Source organism: Hylobates moloch, unplaced genomic scaffold (assembly GCF_009828535.3).
Source record: "Hylobates moloch isolate HMO894 unplaced genomic scaffold, HMol_V3 SCAFFOLD_24, whole genome shotgun sequence".
NCBI lineage: Eukaryota > Metazoa > Chordata > Mammalia > Primates > Hylobatidae > Hylobates > Hylobates moloch.
In genome coordinates, this window is record NW_026652299.1 from 33,176,070 (window position 1) to 33,195,192 (window position 19,123).

At 55.4% G+C, this 19,123-nt stretch overlaps 2 protein-coding genes across 6 annotated transcripts in view; one reads left to right on the forward strand and one right to left on the reverse strand.

Moving 5' to 3' along the window:
- Positions 1-4,632: 4,632 nt before the first annotated feature.
- LIMS2 (LIM zinc finger domain containing 2) overlaps positions 4,633-19,123 on the reverse strand; it is a 36,121-nt gene continuing 21,630 nt past the window's right edge. For 2 of the 3 annotated variants that reach the window (XM_032145900.2, XM_058434321.1), the window contains 6 exons: positions 8,474-8,623; positions 7,595-7,745; positions 6,432-6,524; positions 5,807-5,855; positions 5,607-5,682; positions 4,633-5,008 (listed from right to left, as the gene is read on the reverse strand). In XM_032145900.2, the coding sequence (XP_032001791.2) occupies positions 4,861-5,008; positions 5,607-5,682; positions 5,807-5,855; positions 6,432-6,524; positions 7,595-7,745; positions 8,474-8,623 (667 nt within the window). In that variant the 3' untranslated portion in view covers positions 4,633-4,860. The remainder of the gene's footprint in view (positions 5,009-5,606; positions 5,683-5,806; positions 5,856-6,431; positions 6,525-7,594; positions 7,746-8,473; positions 8,624-19,123) is intronic. The other variant, XM_058434322.1, reaches the window with a different exon arrangement.
- On the forward strand, positions 11,543-18,107 carry GPR17 (G protein-coupled receptor 17). Of its 3 annotated transcripts, none has more exons than XM_032145901.2 (2): positions 11,543-11,771; positions 16,179-18,107. In XM_032145901.2, exon 2 carries the CDS (start codon positions 16,199-16,201, stop codon positions 17,216-17,218), a length of 1,020 nt encoding a protein of 339 aa, XP_032001792.1. In that variant the 5' UTR covers positions 11,543-11,771; positions 16,179-16,198; the 3' UTR covers positions 17,219-18,107. The 3 variants fall into 3 exon arrangements, with proteins under 3 accessions (XP_032001792.1, XP_032001793.1, XP_032001794.1); XM_032145902.2 differs by having other exon boundaries at positions 16,192-18,107; XM_032145903.2 differs by lacking the exon at positions 11,543-11,771 and adding an exon at positions 15,479-15,542.

Below are 19,123 nucleotides of genomic sequence, written 5' to 3' on the forward strand. Positions count from 1 at the left end.
CAGGCCAGAGCAGGCGAAATTACTAGTTCTGTCCATTCTACTGCAAGTCCCAACACAGGTAGATTTTACCACTCCCAGTTCAGCAAAAGGGCACACAGAGTAGACCCACCGGCAACAGAGGAAAAGGAGCAAGGACAAGGAAGGAAGTTTGTGCCTTGGTGCCCGGTGCTGCCTTCCCCAGACCCTAGCTGGTCAGAGCAGTAGCCGACCTGCATGAGAGGAACACCCAACACAGACAGAGAGATTTAGCCAGGCAGAATCCAATAAACTCAGAATGATCCCTCCAGACTAGGTGGATTTTCTTCTGATTGGAAATTTTACTTCTTGAGTAATTTTTAAATCATAACTGAATATCCAAAATGGCAGATTTAAGTATTCCACCCACTGGAAAGGTATGAAACACATTGTGAAATAATGCATGGCTTTCTGGTTTACTTCCCAGTCTCCTAAATTAAATTGCTTAGTGCATGTCAGCCTGTGAGGAAGGCTGTGCCATGTAGTAGAAAGAATGAGGGTTTGAAATCCTATATACCTGAGTTCAAATGTGATTCAATCCCTTAATAGCATTGGGTGAGCTTCAAGTCATCTGAACAGTCTATGAGCCTAAGTTTTCTCCACTTCTTACAAACAGGCAGTGTATGGGGGTTGTTAGGGTTAAATGAAATAGCATTTATAGTGTGTAGCACGCAGGTTTCCAAGCAATAAATGCTCAAAATGTTAGATGCCTTCTACCTCTGGCTTTCCCCTGAGATCCTGACAAATCCTCCATGGACCAACAAAAATCAAACCTGTATGACTGTATGCATCTGCTATGGATTAAAGCTGGGTCCTGGACGCCTACAAAGGCAGTGCCCTCTATGGGCTCCCCTGGACCCATCAGCTGGACCATTCCCTAAGGTGTTTCTGTCTGTTCCTCATTGCTCACACCCATGTGCAGAAACATGCACCCACCCCTAGCCACACTCAGGCAACATCAGTTATGATATACATGTAGTTTTTTTAAAAAGCAGTAACTTCCCCTTAGTAAATATACCTCTCATGAGCCCTGGCATTTTGCACATAACATTTTAAAGACAGAAGAAAATAAAAGTAGTCTCAACCTCAGTCTACATCAATGAGCACTTGTTTTGTGTCTGAAACCTTATCTCTACCCAAACTTCATGGTCATACTTCCATTTAAGCACAAAAAAGGTATAAAGTCACAATACATAAAGTTATTTTTTGGCACTGGGAATAAGAAATGCCCATCAGGAGTTTGCCAACCTGTGCAAGAATTATCAGTCACTGGCCATCAAAAGTCATCAACAAGGTCATGACCATTCCAATTCCAGGCTTTGAGAGGGTCCAGGGCAAGCAGGAGTAAGGTAGAAAAATGTTGCCACCCACTTCTGCCAAAAGTCTGGCTCATCCATCAGAAAGCCAGCAGTCATCTCCTTTACTGAGAGTTGTATTCGTGGCAGCTGAAGCCACCCCTTTATCCTCAGTTTTCACCCCACTCCTCTTCAACAGCACCTCTTTCCCTGAATCAGTGTCAGATAATACAAATTGTAGCAGCATCCAAGAGTGGAATAGGACAGGTAATGGGGCCATTGTTAACAGTTCATGAAGTCTGCAAAAGACAGAAAAAGATCTGAGGATTGTAGTTTTCAGGCTAAAGAAGTATCACCGGCTCCAAATAATCAGGAACCCATTCATTTATTGAGCATTATTACTGAGGCCCTCCTACATGCAAAATGTTCTTCTAGGCACTGGGGATACAGTCAAGGACAAAGTCTTCCCTTCAGGGAGCCTGCATTCTGCTGAGGGGTAGACAGACAACACACAGACAATTTAAAAAACCAGAAAGTGACAAGAACTACCCAGAGAATGGGTGGATGGAATGGAGTGAATAAATAGTTCCTTATGATGAGAATAGTCAGGGAAGGCCTCTTTGAGGAGGTGCCTTTTAATTTGAGGTTCCAACATCGGGAAGAAGCTGTTCGGGAGAAGTTCCAATGGGTCACATTTCTAGGTAGAGGGAATAGCTGAAGCAAACGCTGAGGCTGCAAGGAGTTCATCTTGTTTGAGGAACTGTACAGGCCAAGTAGATGGAGCTTGGTGGCTGAGACCTTCAAAGAGAGTGGATCCAGATGAGGCAAAAGAGACCAGGGAGGGCCAGACCTCACATGCTGGAGTGTCCACAGTGAGTCTGATCTTTTTCTAAGGCCAATGGGAAGTCATTGGAAGGTTTTCAGTGATGACTCACAAGATCTGATTTATATTTTACAAGATCCTCCTGCCTGTTGTGTGGGAATGGATGGTAGGGGTGTGAGAGAGAAAGCGAGAGGTCAGGGTATGTTTGGAAGAAGAGTCAGTGGGACTTGTTGACGGATTAACTGTGGAAGGTGAGGGAGGAAGGAGGAGTTGACGAAATCCAGTCCAGTGTTGGTCATGATTATATTTACATAATATTCAGAAAACTAGATAACAGTGGCAGGAGGAGACCTCTCAATCTAGTATCTAGTGGACTAATGTGTGTGTGTGTGCTATTAGAACTATGGAGAAAAGTTTATTAATTATGAAATAATGTGTATATGTTCATGCTTGTGTCTGTCTGTGATGCTATGTAATAGAGTATCAAACAGATTTTTTTCTGTCTCCATGGCTCAAAGCCAAGGAGACCAGCCACATCTTGCTTTTACTGAAAGGCACTAATGAAGATTTGGCTCTACCACTAACTCCTGCATGTATCTCCTCCCTCTTCCTGTAAGCCAAGGTCCGTGAAGGGAGAAGTCTCACTGGGTGTGCACAGCTTCCCAACAGCAGATCTGCCATCCCTGGCCCACTCTACTCATGAAACTGAGTATGTTTGTCTGTCCTCTGGTGAAACTAGCATCTTGCTACTCATGTGAGCATCTGCTTAGACAGAAAAAAATTTGAAGATAAATATTTTAAAAATCAATAGTTTCCTAAATACCAGAAATAAAACCAAAAAATTATATTTACACCATCATTAGGAAAATAGAATGTTAGGAATAATCCTCACATTTGTGAAACCTCTACTTAAAAATACATACACTTTATAATGCACAGCAGTATGTAATGATTTTCAACCAATTTTTAAATCTATCTACTAAATGGTTTACAGAAATATGGTTTTTTCAATTGAATATAAGGGTTAAAAATATCTAATTCCAATCCCAAAAGGATTTTCTTTGCAATTTGACAAAATAATTTCAAAGTTCGTCTGGAGAAAGGAACAGTTGAGATTAGGGGGGAAAAAGGAAGCAGAGTTGTGGACGCTCCCTGTGAAATGTTATGTACGAAACAAAGTGTTCATAGAAAGCTGCACAGACTCTAGAATTCACAGATAAACCGCTGAGCACAATGATCTTAAAACAGAAACATGATTTAACATTTCATAGCGAAGCATCCTAAAGCCATGTAAGGGATAGGCTTTCTTACCAAAGAGTACATGGAAAGTCATCTATTTAATTCAGGAAAGAAGTCTAATTGGAGACTTAACTCATACCACGCACTGGAATAAGTTGTTGTACATTAAACAGATAGATGTAAAAACAATATGAAACCACTCCAGAAATTTTTAAGGCTGCTAAAATAAAAAGTAGGCAAACATAACCTAATCTTGGTTTGAAAAAATTTAAGAAAAAAGAAAGCATTGAATGAAACCACACAGGAAAAAAAGAGAACTGACCATATAAAGCTGTCTATGTGTGCATATACATATAAAAATAGAGGAGATTAAAAACTGGAGAAAAATCTTATAATGTATTTCCTACATAACATGACATTTTACTAAGCAATTGGAATATAGCTTAATAAAAAAATAGGTAAAAGATACAAGGAGACTCCCATAAAAGAAGACAAAAAGCTAATAAATTGCGGGGTGCAGTGGCTCATGCCTGCAATCCCAGCACTTTGGGAGGCCGAGGCGGGTGGATCATGAGGTCAGGAGATTGAGACCATCCTGGCTAACACAGTGAAATGAAATCTTCGTTAGTGTCTTTTGTATAAAAATACAAAAAAGTAGCCGGGTGTGGTGGCGGGTGCCTGTAGTCCCAGCTACTTGGGAGGCTGAGGCAGGAGAATGGCATGAACCTGGGAGGCAGAGCTTGCAGTGAGCCAAAATTGCGCCACTGCACTCCAGCCTGGGTGACAGAGCGAGACTCCGTCTCAAAAAAAAAAAAGCTAATAAACACGTCCAACACCAACAGTAGTCAAAGAAATGCAGAGTAAACACTAATATGCCATTTTCACTTCTGAGATCTGTAAATATTAAAATGTTTATAACCACCAGAGATGTGAAAGGGTTGATGATAAGTATTATCATATGCCATGGCTGGCTATTCTTTTTTTAAAAAATAAAAATTAAAAAAAAATTGGTTTTGAGGTACAGGTGGTTTTGGTGAAGTTCTGCAGTGGTGATTGCTAAAATTTTAGTGCACTCATTACCCAAGCAGTGTACACTGTACCCAATATGGAGTCTATTATCCCTCACCCCACTCCCAACCTTCCCCTGGCCAAGTCCCCAAAGCCCATTATATTACTCTTATGGGGCTGGCCTATTCTTTGGCTCATTTCTGGAAAGCATGTTGATGATACAAAATTGAAAGCCTTATAAAATTGCTTAAGGGCTCCCACTCCCCAGCTCCTGCCTCCTCACAGGTAGAAGCCACAGCCAAGGAGAAGAGAGACATGGGGAAGGCAGAGATGAGGGAACAGGAAGGAAGGAGGCAATGAGGAAAGAGAAGGGGAGGGTAAGATGAGGAGGGCGCAGGTGGACGGGGATGAGGGGGCCAAGCATGGACAGCGGGAGGGGAGAAGGCGGAGGGGCCAAGAGGCGGCTGCGCAGGAGGGCCTTCAGGCAGAGTTGAGGTCCGCGGCCTTGGGCTGGGCCTTGCGGGAGGTCAGCTCCGACAGCTTCTTCAGCCGCTTCTTCAGCTCCAGCGGGAACTTCTCGTAGCACCTCTTACACACGGGCTTCATGTCGAACTCCACAAACTTGTTCCTGGGGAGGAAGCTGGGCTGTCAGCAGAGCCCCACGCCCACCCCTTTAGCCCCGGACAGGTGACCGTGGAGTGGGCTTCCCTCAGCCCCCAGCCTCCCCACACCAGCCTCTCCTAGCCAGCAGGCCAGGCCCTAGGGTGAGCTGGCCAGAGAGCATAGGGATGAGACGGGCCTTGAGGCTTCCCTTCTCTCCCAGAGGCTTCTCTCAGGTTCTGACACCCCAGAACCCTCTGTGCCTCCCCACAGCCCTTGGAAACCTGGACGACATCTCTCCTCTCCCAGCTCCAGCCATCCCATGCCCCTCGAGGCTTCCTGGATGAGCAGCTGACACTGCTGCTTTTGCATATGCTGTTCCCTGGGGATGGAATGCCCTTCCCTCCCCAGAGCCCAGGCTTCTGGCAGGTGTGTTGGAGGCACGAGTGTTCCTCCTCCTCTCACTGTGCCCTGGGGTCCCTGGACCCCCTAGACCCCCTGGACCTGCCCCCATCTCCCTGGGTGGCATGAGGCTGGGCTGCCCCTTGTCCCCACCATATCCCCAGGACAGGACCTGCAGCAGCCCCCTCCACCCTGAGCCCCATCCCACGATCACAGGGACTCACTTCAGGGTGAGCTTGCTGTTGCAGGTGGAGCAGGAGAAGCAGCTCACACACCAGGCCTTGTTGAGGGCCGACACCACTGTGAGGGAAGCGTGGGTCTCAGCAAGCCTGGCTTGGCTGCCGCAGGCCCAGCTGGGCTCACAGCTGCAGCACCCAGGCCCCAGGAGAGCAGGTGGGGTGGGGGAGGGAACACAGGGCCTCACCATCGCCTTCAATCACATGGCTGCAGTTGTAGCAGACATCCCCGAAGAGCTGTGGGCCGAGCAGGCTGTCAGAGCGGCTGCAGGCAGTCACACCCCAGCCCAGGGCCATCATGCAGCCAGCCTGGCCCTCCAACGTGGCCCCTCTCAGGCATCTCCCAGGCCCTGCCTCCCAGGGCCCAGCTCCAAGGCTGGGTTGAGGGCACTGCAACCCATCAGAACCACCCCCTCAGGAAAGACAACAGGCTGGGGCATTGCTCCCCAGAAGGCCCCTTTGCTCTGGCTGCTGCTGTCCTGCGAGGAGGTGGGCCCAGGTGGTGACCACATCCCATCATCGCCCCCTGCCTTCTGTACCAGAGCACGGGAGGGAAGGGGTTGCTGGCACTGTCAGCCCCATGTGCCCAGGACCTCACACCAGCCCCAGAACATTCTTCAAAGGAAGACACTGAGGCTGAGAGAGCTGCCCGGGTCTTGAGACCCCAGGCCAAGAGCCAGGGCTGAGGATGCAGGCCTGGGCTCAGCACTTGGCAGAGCTCCTGAGGGGGTGCCCACAGCCTCCCTTGTTCACGGCAGCTCTCCTGGCCACCCCTCCAGACCCACATCCCTGAAGGCTCTGCACCGGGCTCACCTGGTTGTAGTGAGTCTCGCAGTAGGCCAGGCCCTTCTTCTCATAGTGCCGGTGCCCCAGGAATGGCTTCTCACACTTGGCGCAGACAAAGTGCTGCGAGGACAGAGGGCAGGCCAGGCGGCATCAGGGCTAGAGCGGTGACCCCGAGGGACAGTGGTGACCCACGGACAACAGTGACCCCAGGAGCCAGTGGTGACTCCAGGGGACTGCAGTGGCCCCAGGAGGCAGCGGTGACAGAAGAGGACAGGAAGCAGAGTCTGGGCAGGTGGAGGCCTTTCAGGATTCACCCTGGGCAGAGGGGGCTGACACCTCTGTGAATACCCTGGGGTCAGCAGACCCTACCCCTCCTCTAAGGCACTGATGGTAACTTTTCGAGTCACCATCCCCTCCCAGTCTGGCCTCCCCCTCGGCAGCCTTAGCCCCAGGAGTCAGGTGCCGGCCCAGTGCTGCGGCATGATGGGCCCTCACAGGCAGAGGCGGCCCTGCCTGTCCACGTGGGGCCTCCTGCAGGCATCCCCTGCAAGCCTGGGTTCACTGAGCAGCACCTTGCATTCCCCCAGGGATCTGCATGTGAGGATGAGGGCTGGGTGCTGGGGGCTGGGGCCTGCATCAGGGCAGGATGGCATGGCCTCCCACCCAAGCTGCCACCCAAGGCACAGCTTCTGGACACAGCGCTGGCCAAGTCATCAGGGAAGGTGGTGGGCTCACTGTTTCCAGTGTACCCATGAGAACATGAGAGCCTACCACCCAGCAGGGGCACTCCAGGTGACCAAGTGCTCACACCTGAGGAACTCTTCAACTCCGTGTTTGCACAGGGCTGTCCATGCAGCGGGTTCTGTCAACCACAACCCCCAGGCACCCTGGGCAGACTGCCCCCAAGGTTTTCTCCTGACCTTGGAGTCTCTTAGAATGCCAGCAGGGGGAAGAGGAGAGGTGAGCACAGCTACCCAACCATGTGTGTGCACTCGGGTCTCCTGGCTCCGGTGGGCAGGCTGGGGTCCCTGGCTGAGCACAGGGAGGGGCAGTACCCCAGAGGAAGAGCCTCATTGGGAGCCAGCCACCCGCCCTGGGCTGGGAGTGTGGAGGGGCTTCAGGGCTCTGACCGTGACCCTGAGCTGGGGCACCCCCCAACCTGAGGCCACGTGTCCACCAGCCTGGCTCACCTCCACGTGCCACTGCTTGCCCAGCGCGTTGACCACTCGGCCCTCAATGGGCCGGCGGCAGGCCCCGCAGATAGGGACGCCCATCTTGTCATGGCAGGGCAGGCAGTAGAGCTCACCCTTCAGCTCGCGGGCCTCGGCCGTCAGCTCCTTCCTGGAAGACAGCGTGCAGCCCCCAGGTGCCGTCCCTGCCCTTCTGCAGAGTCATGCCAGCAGCGCCTCCACCCCGGGGCACAGCTCCCCGAGGGGCCCATTCTGTCCCTGCAGAGCTGAGGCGGCAGCGCCTTCTGATCTCTGGGCCCTTTGAAGACTTCCTGTGCCCCAGACAGGCCCTGGAGCACAGACTTCCCGCACAGCCCAGAAGAGTGGCCTGTGTTCTGCAACCAGGCCTCTGAGAAGCAGGTCTGTTCTCGGGCCCCCCTCCTCCTCCAAACCAGACTGGGTGTCTCGATAGGCACGGAGAGGACTGGAGGGGACAGTGAGGGTGGGTGAGGACGGGGGCTGAGGGGCTGCCTGTGCAACTCCTCTCTCCAACACCAACACCAAGCCCACTTCCAGTCTCTTGCCCTGCCCCTCTACCCCTCAGGTCCCTTCTGCTGCCCCATCTCAACTCTCGTCTGCAGTCTAGGGGCCCAGCCCACCCGCCTCCTGAGTCTCAAGTGCCCCCTGAACAGAACCCTGGAGAGAGAAGCTTCCTGCCATGGCTGCTTCCCGGCCCCTGGCCCACCTCTGCCCTGCAGCCTTGCTCTCGGGACCCCTTTCTCTGCCCACCCTGCTCACCTCTCCCTCCTCAACACTTCCCCAGGTGGAGGCCCCATCGCCCTACCCTGGGCCAGCCCTGGCTCCCCGCCCCCCCACTGCAGGGCTGGGCCGCACACCTACCCACAGTGGGTGCAGTTGAAGTGGTCAGGGTGGTAGGCGTCGCTCCTGAACATGAGGGGCTGCTCGTCGATGACCAAGTGGCACCGCTGGCAGATGTACTTGCCCAGGCCCTTGGCCTTCTCACGGTTGTGGCAAGGCCGGCAGAGATGCCTGCGGGGCAGGGGGGGGCGGTTACGGGCAGACCCCCCACTCCCACAGCCCGACCACCTCCAGGAGAAGAGAGCCCCGACCCCTGCAACTTCGCTGAGCAGCTGGGGGCTTCAAAGGGGCTCAGCCCAGGGTATGGAAAAGCAGGCTGCCCTGTCACAAGGCCCAGAAGGCCACAAGTGTGTCCTGGAAATGGGAGTCATGCTCAGCAGGAAAGACGCCAGAATGCTCGAGGTTACTGTCTCTGGATGGTATTTTTCCTCTTTCTACTTTCTCTAAGCCTGCGGCATGCTGCGGAATACAGTAGACATTTAATTGATATCTGCTGAAAGCATTATTTTCCCAATGTATTTAACACACACAAGTTATAGTGAGTGTCACTGTGCCCAGCAGAATGGCCAGTGAGTGTCCCGGGAGGCCCACTCACCCCCTTCCTTCGGGGTTTGCCGGATGAAGAAGGGCCCAAACACGTACAGGCGATTTCTGTCTCCAAAGACAAGCACAGCTATGTCAGATGGAGGCCCCCAAACCCAGGAACTGTCGCTACAGAGTCTTTTTGTGAAGACCTCAGAATAATTTCTGATGCTACTCGCTGTGTTGGATGACAGCTGTGTTCTCAACGGAGAGACAAATCAACATGGTTTCTGTTTCCCTGGACCTCAAAGTTGGCAGGAATCTAGATTCAGAGTCCCCAGGCAAAGATACACAAAGGCCCCAATCCAACACCCCTGGCCCCTGTCTCCACCTGCCACCCAAATCTCTCTCTGGTGCTCCTGCTACACCCAGGCCTCCCTTCCCAGGCCCCCCAGCCCCAGGGGCCCTCTCCACCCCTCACCAGCCTCCACAGCGGCCCGACACCCACTGTTGGCCCCTCTGACAGGCTGGTCAGGGAGGATATTGAAGAGATCCAATCTCAGACCCAAGATCCCCACCCAGGTTATGGTGGGCAGACCCCAGACGCCAGGGCCACCCATTCAGCATCCCTCCCTGGACCCCAGGACCTGCTACTGCTGGGTCTAGACTCCATCCTGCACAGCACTGTGCTCCATCTGCCCTGGGGTGCCTCAGCTGTGTGCAGGGCAAGGGGCCCAAACAAAGGCCCAGCCGCCACTTGCTAAGCTGCCGACTGGCTCTCTGTGCCTCCTCGAGACCCTATGTGCCCAGCAGGGGGCAGCAGCTCAGGGGCAGTTGATTGAATGCCTGAGTGAATGAATGATTGTGCAAGAGAGGAAGGGAGCCACAGTGGGCATCATCTCCCCTCGACAACTGGCCAGGGCCCTGGCTCTTACGCCCCAGCGATGGGAAGCAATTGTGGCCTGTGACTTCAGTCTTCATCACCACAATCCCTGAAGCCCACCCTTGCCCAGACACCTATGCCCAACCCCAGGCCACCTCCTCAGCAGGTCTAGGGCTGAGCTGCCCCAGCTGGCACCTATGGCGGCCAGCCCACGCCCCCTGCGGTGCCTCTGTCCCAGACTCGGCATTTAGGCCTCATGACCCCACTCCACATTCTGGTGACTCCTCCTGAGAGTCAGGAAAACACTCAACCCACGAGGAATTACTTCTGTTTCAAAGATACAGGAATCAGCTCAATGCCTCAAAACTTCATCACCACGGTCAATGCCCTTGAAGCCATCGACAGTGATCACCCCAATAACAGAAGGTCTGTGAGCCCAGAAATGCCCTGCTCAGGGTGGTTAGCTTCAAGCCGCCACCTTTCCAACCAGCCTGGGCCAATTCTTCCAGACAGCCGCCTGCGGGCACAACAAGAAAGAGACCTGTGCCCCAGCTCAGACACCTCACACCCGGCTGGCTCTCAGGCCAGACAAACTGGGAAGCCCATCTCTCTTGAAGGAAGTCCAGATGGGAAACAGCTTCCCAACAGACCAGATCACAGCTCCAGATCTAAAGGTGACCTTCAGAATTCTTTCTCAGGTTGAATTAGGATCAAATCTAAGAATTCGAAATTCAAAATGCAGCACAAAAACAAAACAAACACACACACGAAGCCTAAGTTCCGGAGTGACGCGTGCTTGGGTTCAAATCCTGGCTCTGTCGCTTCCTACTGTTTGCTGATGGGTGAGTTTCTTCATTTGCCTGAGCCTCAGTTTCCTTGTCTGTAAAATGGGGCAATAATCCCAGCTGCACAGGGTGACGTGAACAAATTTCAGATACTGCCCCTTAAATGCTAGCCACATACGTACAGTTTTCAATGTTTAAACAACAAAATTTAAAGTCTTTCGAAACCAGGAAGGGTGATCTGGTTTCCCATGTTGCTGGATGTATCATTTTTAGAAAGAGAGAAACGAACTTTGTTCACTCAGTCTCAGAGGCGGCCGCCAGCAGCATTCAAAGGCACCCCAGCCCGGGGCCACCCCAGGGAGGAGCCCCAGGGCCAGCGGTCGGATTCATGGGCTCCCGTGCAGAAGGGGAGCTGCACCGGCGGGCACCCGGCCCCTGAGCTGAGCCGCATCCCCACGGACAGGACAGCGCCCCATTATGAGGCTCCTGCAGCTGTGCCTTGCTCTAGATAAAGGCCATGATTTATTCTGTGTGCCCAAATGGGGCCTCATTATACAGGGCAGGACACAAGGACCCTACAGCAAGTGTCCTCAAAGAGTCGCCTCTCACTTGGTGAGCAAGACTCCTCGGCCTCCCACCCTCCGTTCACAGGCCCCCTCCACTGTCTGCGGGCACAGGCCTGGGAGCGCTGCCTGTTGCCATGGCAGCCGGCCCCTCCCTGCCCCCCATCAGTAGGAAATCATCCCCTTCTGAAACGTCCTGTTGTGTCCCTCAGCTCCAGCCCAAGCCCCCCACCCAGCCCCCGCCTGCTCTGAGTCTCTGAGACAGTCACACACTCAGCCTCTGTGGCCAAGCTGGGGGCAGGGGGCACAGGCTAGGGACACACTAGAATATTCACGCTCCGGTGGCAGCAGCAGCAGCCAGAGGAGAGGCTCGACACACAAGGGACCCCTCAGGAATGAAGCAGCCTTTCAGGGCCAGAGGGGCTGTGGTCTCCCTTCCTCTCTTTAAATAGCCAGCGTTCCACCCACAGCGGCACGGAGCCCCCTGCCACCACTGACACCCACGGGCAGAGATCACCTGCTGCCCCACAGACCCCTGTCCCTTCCTCCCGGACCAGCAGCTAGAGGTAAGGGGCAGGCTGGGTGGGGCGGACTGGGAGCCCAGGGCTAAGCAGAGTAAACACTCAGCGGGGAACCCTGCTCAGGGAGACAGGCAGCAGCCTGTCTCGTCCCATCTCTTTGGTGATGGTCTGACCTGTGCATTGAAGGCTGACCTCACAGCAGCCCACAAAGCGGCGTTTTGTCCCTCTGATGAGGGCTTGCAGAGCGGAAGTGGCTTGCCCACAGTCCAGGCTGCAATGACAGCACCCCTGCCCCTAATCATTAGGCAGCCTTGACCCATAGAGGAGCCAGATGCCTGGGAGAGGGCTCAGACCAGGGATGGAGTGGCGCTAATGCAAAGGAAACTGCCACCACCTGGCCATGGTGCTGCCACCACAGGCCCTCCCTGAGGCCATGTATGCCCACCTGCCACCTCTACAGAGGCCTAAGACCTGTCCTAGATGCTCAACTCACCCACAGCCACAGGACCCAACACTGCCCAGGCCCCGGCCCATTCCACACCCTTTCCTCTTAGGGACACCCGTTCGGTGGCCATCTGAGCAGTGAGCCGTGAGGAAGTAGCGAGTCTAGGCTGAAATTTGTTTCTAAAGGGCAATGGAGAGCGAAGCGAGGTCCATCTCAGACCAAACTGCAACAATCAGTATGAGAACTCCTCAAACGGGGGATAGAAAGGGAGGAGAAACCTCAGCAAACCTGAAACAAACCAGAAAGCGGTTTAAAATGGAGTCTCAGTCCCAGAGAGAGCGAGGGGCACGCCCTTCGGCCCGGGCAGGAAGCGGAGGGCAGTGCCCAGGCTGAGGCCCCCAGGCTGGAGGCAGGAGGCACCACAGGCCCACCTAGTACCATGAGATATGCTACCCCTGCTGTCACTCAGGACCCTGAGCCCAGTAACTCTCTGCTGTCACTGTCCTGAAACTCTTCCTTTTTGAGCAAGGAGCTGCACATTCTCATTTCACACATGGGCCCCTAAAATTAGGGAGGGGTCTCAGGCCAGGAGGTGCTGAGCCTGGGAGACAACTCCATGGCAAGCTCTGAGACTCACACTCCCTGCCCTGGCCGAGGCACCCTGGCGGTCTTCCAGGAAGTGAGACGGTTTCCCTGGTCTCACTTCCAGGTCCAGGGCCAATGTCCCCTGGTCAAGTGACCTAGGGCAAGTTAGCAGACACTCAGCCTTGATTCCCTAACCTGTAACATGGGGCTAAAACTGGTTTGAGCCAGCACAGGCAGGCCCCCACCATGCCAGGCAGAGTGGTCAGTTGTACCTACGAGCTGCTCTCTCATGGGGCCAGGTGATGCCTGCGCTGTGGGGCACAGTACAGGCCCGATAGACAGCCTGGGGTGGAGGGCACCCACCTTGGCCCCTTCCCATCCCCAGGTTCTAACAATGGCCCCTCACTCACTGGGCCCCCTCTCCTCTTCCAGTCTCCAGGGCCTCCCCACACACACCTTCCTCCTCTCCTGCCAACCCGAAAATAGCACACTTGTGTGCCCCTCCCGTCTACCATGGGCTGTCCTCTCTGCTTGCCCATGCGCCTGCCCTGGAGGCCTGTTCCTCCAGTCTCCAGGTCCTCACCCCCAGCACACGCAACATGACACCCTCAAAGTCATGGGCCCCCCTCCCCCCCGCCACCGTCCCACTGGCCCCTGCTCCCTGTCCTCCCCTGCCTCACAGGCCCTGTCAAGGGCTGTGTCCCTCCCTCCTTTTACCTCTCCTCCACAGCCCCCTTCAGAGCCCTCAGCCCTTCCCCAGGGCTCCAGCCAAGCCTGTCTCCCTCTCCCAAGGATCACTCACCCCGCCTTCTTCGGCCCTTAGCTCTCCGCCCTCACCGTGGTTTTAGCAGTCCTAGGTAAAGCGCCAGCCGAGACCATCCAGCCCAAGTCAGAGGGCTGTGGAACCTGGATTCCTGGGGAATGGGGTCCCCATGAGGAAGTCCACATTGGACTAAGAACAGACCCTGTTCCTGGAAGCAGCAGGAAGCCATCTCTGGTGTTAGAACTTCAGGCATCTTGAAACACTCTGAAGCCGGGGGCAATCTTTTCAGGTAGGGGAACCTGCCTAGAGAAATAGCTAGAAGGTAATATTATTAGGTAGTTGCCCTCCCCTTTGCTTGAGGACACTGATGGCCAGGTGCTCGGGCCAGCTCTCACCCTCCGTGTGAGGGCCACAGCAGCTGGCCGCTCGCTCTCCTGAAGGAAGGGTGCGGCCCACCCTTCCCTAGGGCTAGGGCCACCACCATGCCTGTTTCTCCTCCATGTGAGGATGGTTTTAGCCTCCTCCTCGAGTGGCTGCTGTGCCCATGAACAGTCACCATGCCCTCTCTGCCCGTGCCACCAGCATCCTGACACAGCCCTGTGGAGTAAGAGGAGAGGGGCTGGGCATAGTGACTCATGCCTGTAATCCCAGCACTTTGGGAGGCCAAGGAGAGAGGATCACTTGAGCCCAGGAGTTTGAGACCAGCCTGGGCAACATGGCAAAACCCCGTCTCTACCAAAAAATACAAAAATTAGCCGGGTGTGGTGGTATGCGCCTGTAGTCCCAGCTACTCAGGAGGCTGAGGTGGGAGGATTACTTGAGCCCTGGAGGTTGAAGCTGCAGTAAGATAATTGCACCACTGCACTCCAGCCTGGGTGACAGAGCGAGACCCTGAAAAAAAGAAAGAAAAAGAGAGGTGGGGAGGGGAGGGGAGGGAAGGGGAAGAAAGAAAGGAAGGAAGGAAGGAAGGAAGGAAGGAAGAAAGAAAGAAAGAAAGAAAGAAAGAAAGAAAGAAAGAAAGAAAGAAAAGCGAAGCGAGAGAGAGAGAGAAAGGAAGGAAGGTAGGAAGGTAGGAACGTAGGAAGGGAAGGAAGGAAGGAAGGAAGGAAGGAAGGAAGGAAGGAAGGAAGGAAGGAAGGGGCAGGGAGAAACAGGCAGGGAGAAGTGTGCAGAGTGAATTTGCTGCAGGCAGGACCCCGGCTGCTCGGTGCAGAGCCAGGCTCGCCCAGGATGAGGACCCTGCCAGGGCTGTGGCCCGTGCCTCATCCCCTCCTGCTGCCATCCTGCAATGGGCACAGGCGGGATGCCAGCTTCTCTTCTGCAAACCCCTCTCCAGCCTCTGCTTCAGCCTGGCTGTGCAGGGTGGGGACTGTGGATACCGGGAAGCCGGGTAACCAGAGGAGCCCCGGAAGCTGTGCCATCATCAGCACCCACCTGGCCAAAGCCCACTGGTGACCCCAATTCAAAGGCAGGCCAGGCCCGCCGTCCTGCCCTGGTTCCAGGCTGTAGGCTGCTCTGGCCCCACCTCCTGCCCACACCCCCACTCGCAGGCCTGGGTTGGGAAAGAGGGGTGTTTGGGCCCCTCACTCTCCTTCTTGAATCTTCTGAGTTGACTAAAATCAAAACAGGTGTGATTTTGTGTCTGCTGAGGGTGGGGAGAACCCTATCCAGACCCAGGGTTCCCAGATGGACATGACTTCTTACCCAGGACTGTCACAGGGCTCTGTACTTGGCCTTCAAACGTGGGCAGGCCACGGGGCCTCCAGGCCTCTCTGGGGCTGCAGATCTGACCTGAACAGCGCTGGTCAGTGTCTCTGACTCTGGGTAAAATGGGTCTTCCCCTCCTGGAAGAGATGCTGCCCCCTGGTGGTGGATCTACTCTGGGAGAGAAAACACTCCCAGCTGGCCTGATACCCAGGCACAGGCTTCTCCTAAACACAGGTCTCCCCACCTGTCAGGATGTCCAAACGGAGTTGGTGGGCTGGGTCCAGAAAGCCCCCAAGAGAGATGCTGAGACTCTCAGGTGGGTAAAAAGAGCAGACCTCTGACGTCCCAGGGCACAGCCCTTGCTGCCATCCTGGGGACACCCTCCTAAGTGCCGGGGAAGCCATGGTCACGGGAAGCAGAAAGTGGTGACACCCCGGCCACTGCACCTGTGGGCAGGTGGGTCAGGGAGGGTCCAGGCACTCAGGATGAGCAGAACTCACCTGCCAAGGCTTGGGCTGAGGAGGAGCTGGAATCCCGGAGACACGCTGCCCCCGCCCCTCACCACCCGTCACTCAGACAGCACACCTCAGGGGCAGAACAGAAAACCCAGGGCCTCACCCAGGCAAGGCTCACGTCCCATTCCCCGCCATGGCACTGACCCCATCCTCCCAGCTCAGAGAAGCCTCAGATCTCCCAGGTGGCAGGGGTGCAGCTGCGTAGTGGCGAAATTCCAAGCCCTGGTTCTGCGTTTGCCTTGTGCTGAAGTTCAGAATGCCTCTGACGCTCACGCACCCCAAATGGACAAGGAGGTCCCCTCAGCAGCCCCGTGGGCAGTGCTGAGCTTGGAAGTGGGAGGTTCTGAAGGCATCAGAGGCCTGACTTCTGGACTTCGGGCAGCGTGAAGCTGCCCAGGTCACAAGCTCATTGTGAACTGTTTGCTTGTTCCCTCCAGGCTCTGACTCCAGCCAAAGCATGAATGGCCTTGAAGTGGCCCCCCCAGGTCTGATCACCAACTTCTCCCTGGCCACGGCAGAGCAATGTGGCCAGGAGACGCCACTGGAGAACATGCTGTTTGCCTCCTTCTACCTTCTGGATTTTATCCTGGCTTTCGTTGGCAATACCCTGGCCCTGTGGCTTTTCATCCGAGACCACAAGTCCGGGACCCCAGCCAACGTGTTCCTGATGCATCTGGCCGTGGCCGACTTGTCGTGCGTGCTGGTCCTGCCCACCCGCCTCGTCTACCACTTCTCTGGGAACCACTGGCCGTTTGGGGAAATTGCATGCCGTCTCACCGGCTTCCTCTTCTACCTCAACATGTACGCCAGCATCTACTTCCTCACCTGCATCAGCGCCGACCGCTTCCTGGCCATCGTGCACCCGGTCAAGTCCCTCAAGCTCCGCAGGCCCCTCTACGCACACCTGGCCTGTGCCTTCCTGTGGGTGGTGGTGGCCGTGGCCATGGCCCCGCTGCTGGCGAGTCCGCAGACCGTGCAGACCAACCACACGGTGGTCTGCCTGCAGCTGTACCGAGAGAAGGCCTCCCACCATGCCCTGGTGTCCCTGGCCGTGGCCTTCACCTTCCCATTCGTCACCACGGTCACCTGCTACCTGCTGATCATCCGCAGCCTGAGGCAGGGCCTGCGTGTGGAGAAGCGCCTCAAGACCAAGGCAGTGCGCACGATCGCCATAGTGCTGGCCATCTTCCTGGTCTGCTTCGTGCCCTACCACGTCAACCGCTCCGTCTACGTGCTGCACTACCGCAGCCGTGGGGCCTCCTGCGCCACCCAGCGCATCCTGGCCCTGGGAAACCGCATCACCTCCTGCCTCACCAGCCTCAACGGGGCGCTCGACCCCATCATTTATTTCTTCGTGGCTGAGAAGTTCCGCCACGCCCTGTGCAACTTGCTCTGTGGCAAAAGGCTCAAGGGCCCGCACCCCAGCTTCGAAGGGAAAACCAACGAGAGCTCGCTGAGTGCCAAGTCAGAGCTGTGAGCAGGGAGCACCATCCAGGCCGAGCGCAGACTGTCTAGGATTCAGCAGATTCAGCAAGAGGCATCTGCCCTTTCCCCAGCCACCTCCCCAGAAGGCAACCTGAAATCTCAGCAGATGCCCACCATTTCTCTAGATCGCCTAGTCTCAACCCCTAAAAAGGGAGGACTGACAAAGGGGATCCATCGGCCACCCTTCTGCAGGGGCTTGTGATGCTTACAACGGCTCCTAGACACTCAACGACTTCATCTGTGGCAGGGAGAGAGGAGGCCGGAAGAACGTCCCCTCAACAATGGAGGCCTTTCTTTCCTGCTAGGCCCCCCGCCTCCTTCCCACTACAGAATCGGTCAGCGGGGAGGCTCAGCAGAAAGACCCGGAAGGCAGGCTGCAAATGACCCAGAAGAGGGACCTGGGAGTCCTGGTGGGGGCGGAGAGGGAGTCTCAATATTCCTTTGCAGTGCAAGGTACTCTGAGTCCCCTCTGTAGTGCCTCTGCCAGACACACACTGCCTGAGTTGAAGGGACACAGGCCACACATTTCAGGCTGGTTGCCAGCGGACGTCAGCACTCACAGCCTGCAGGGACTCAGCACAGCTCTGGATTCTGGATCTCTCCTGCTGTAACCCCACACACAAGCCTGAAACTCCCAGAGCTCTTTGACAGGCTCCTGGGCCTCCCAGTCCTGGACAAGCATGTCCTGTGCAGTCACGGGAGCTCAGCTCAGGCCAGGGCTGGGCTGTGAATCTGCCTCCCACTGACCCAGACCCACTTCCTCCAGAGAGGCCTCTCTCTGCCTGAGCTATTTCCCTTGCTAGTGTGCAGATATTTCCCTAACACGTCCTTTTTTGTATTTGTTTGTACAGACCATAAATATAACTGTAGCTTTAAGACTACACAGGTTATTGTGTTTGGTCAACATGAAGCATTTCCCAGAACTTCTCTCTCTGACCCAAGAATGGCGAAGTGGTGGTACAGTGGCAGAGGCAGTCTCGTGGGCTCTCTTGCTGGGGCTCTGGCAGCTCACAGCACATCTGCTCAGATTCTGAGGTTCTGCACCGTGGGGCTGGGAGGGCCGAGTGGGGGCCCTCATTCCTCACTCTAGCTGCCGCCCTGCACCGTCCTTACGGCAATACGCTTTGTAGCATGTCTGACTTTGCAAAACATTTCCAGCATCTTTCGGATTTCCCCAACCAGCCCTTGGGGCAGTGGCCCTGTGCAAACCTTGGCTCAGGAAGGAGATTGGGCTCGCTCCACACACCCTGTCGGTGACGTTGCTGGTCAGCACGAGCCCCTGGTGCCGTCCCTCGGCCCCTGCACTGCACCATCTGCCCCTCAGCCCTTCATTTAGACAAGTTTCTCAATGCCAGGCACCGCCCGGCTCCGAGGACAGTGGGCTGGACACCAGGCACCAGGCCATGTGCCTCTCTAGTGGGCAGCACACGGATAAGAGTTCAGTGTTGGGGAAGCATCTCAGAGGAGCTGCGGGAGGGAGCAGAGTGCCCGAACAGAGAGAGTGTGGCAGGGGAGGCATGGCTGTGGCCTCTGGGCGGCGGTGCTGCCTCTCACTGATACAGGGGACGCATGCAGAGGCAGCCTTGGTGGTCAGCAGAGGAGAATCCCAAACTGCTTGTGCCCCACTGCGTTTGGGATGCCTGGTGGACACCAAGTGGAGGTGGCATGTGGGCAGCTGAGGACAGCGAGAGAGGGGCCCGAAGTGGAGCCCAGAATTGTCCAGACAAATGTGCCATTTAGGGCTCTAGGATTCTGTCTGCAAGGGCAGCCATGAGGGCTGGGCACGGAGCCCCAGACGACCCCCCATGGAGAGACAGGGAGGAAGGTGGCTCAGAGGAGGGGAGTGAGCAGGTGTAGCTGTGGGGGCGGGCAGAACCACAGGAACTCAGGGTCCTGG

What these genes read in the sequence shown, in the direction of transcription:
- GPR17 (XM_032145903.2), top strand. Translation starts at nt 15,479, where the DNA reads ATGTCCAAACGGAGTTGGTGGGCTGGGTCCAGAAAGCCCCCAAGAGAG. An exon ending in AGAGATGCTGAGACTCTCAG is followed by an intron (nt 15,543 to 16,178) that starts GTGGGTAAAAAG and finishes TGTTCCCTCCAG; the next exon opens with GCTCTGACTCCAGCCAAAGC.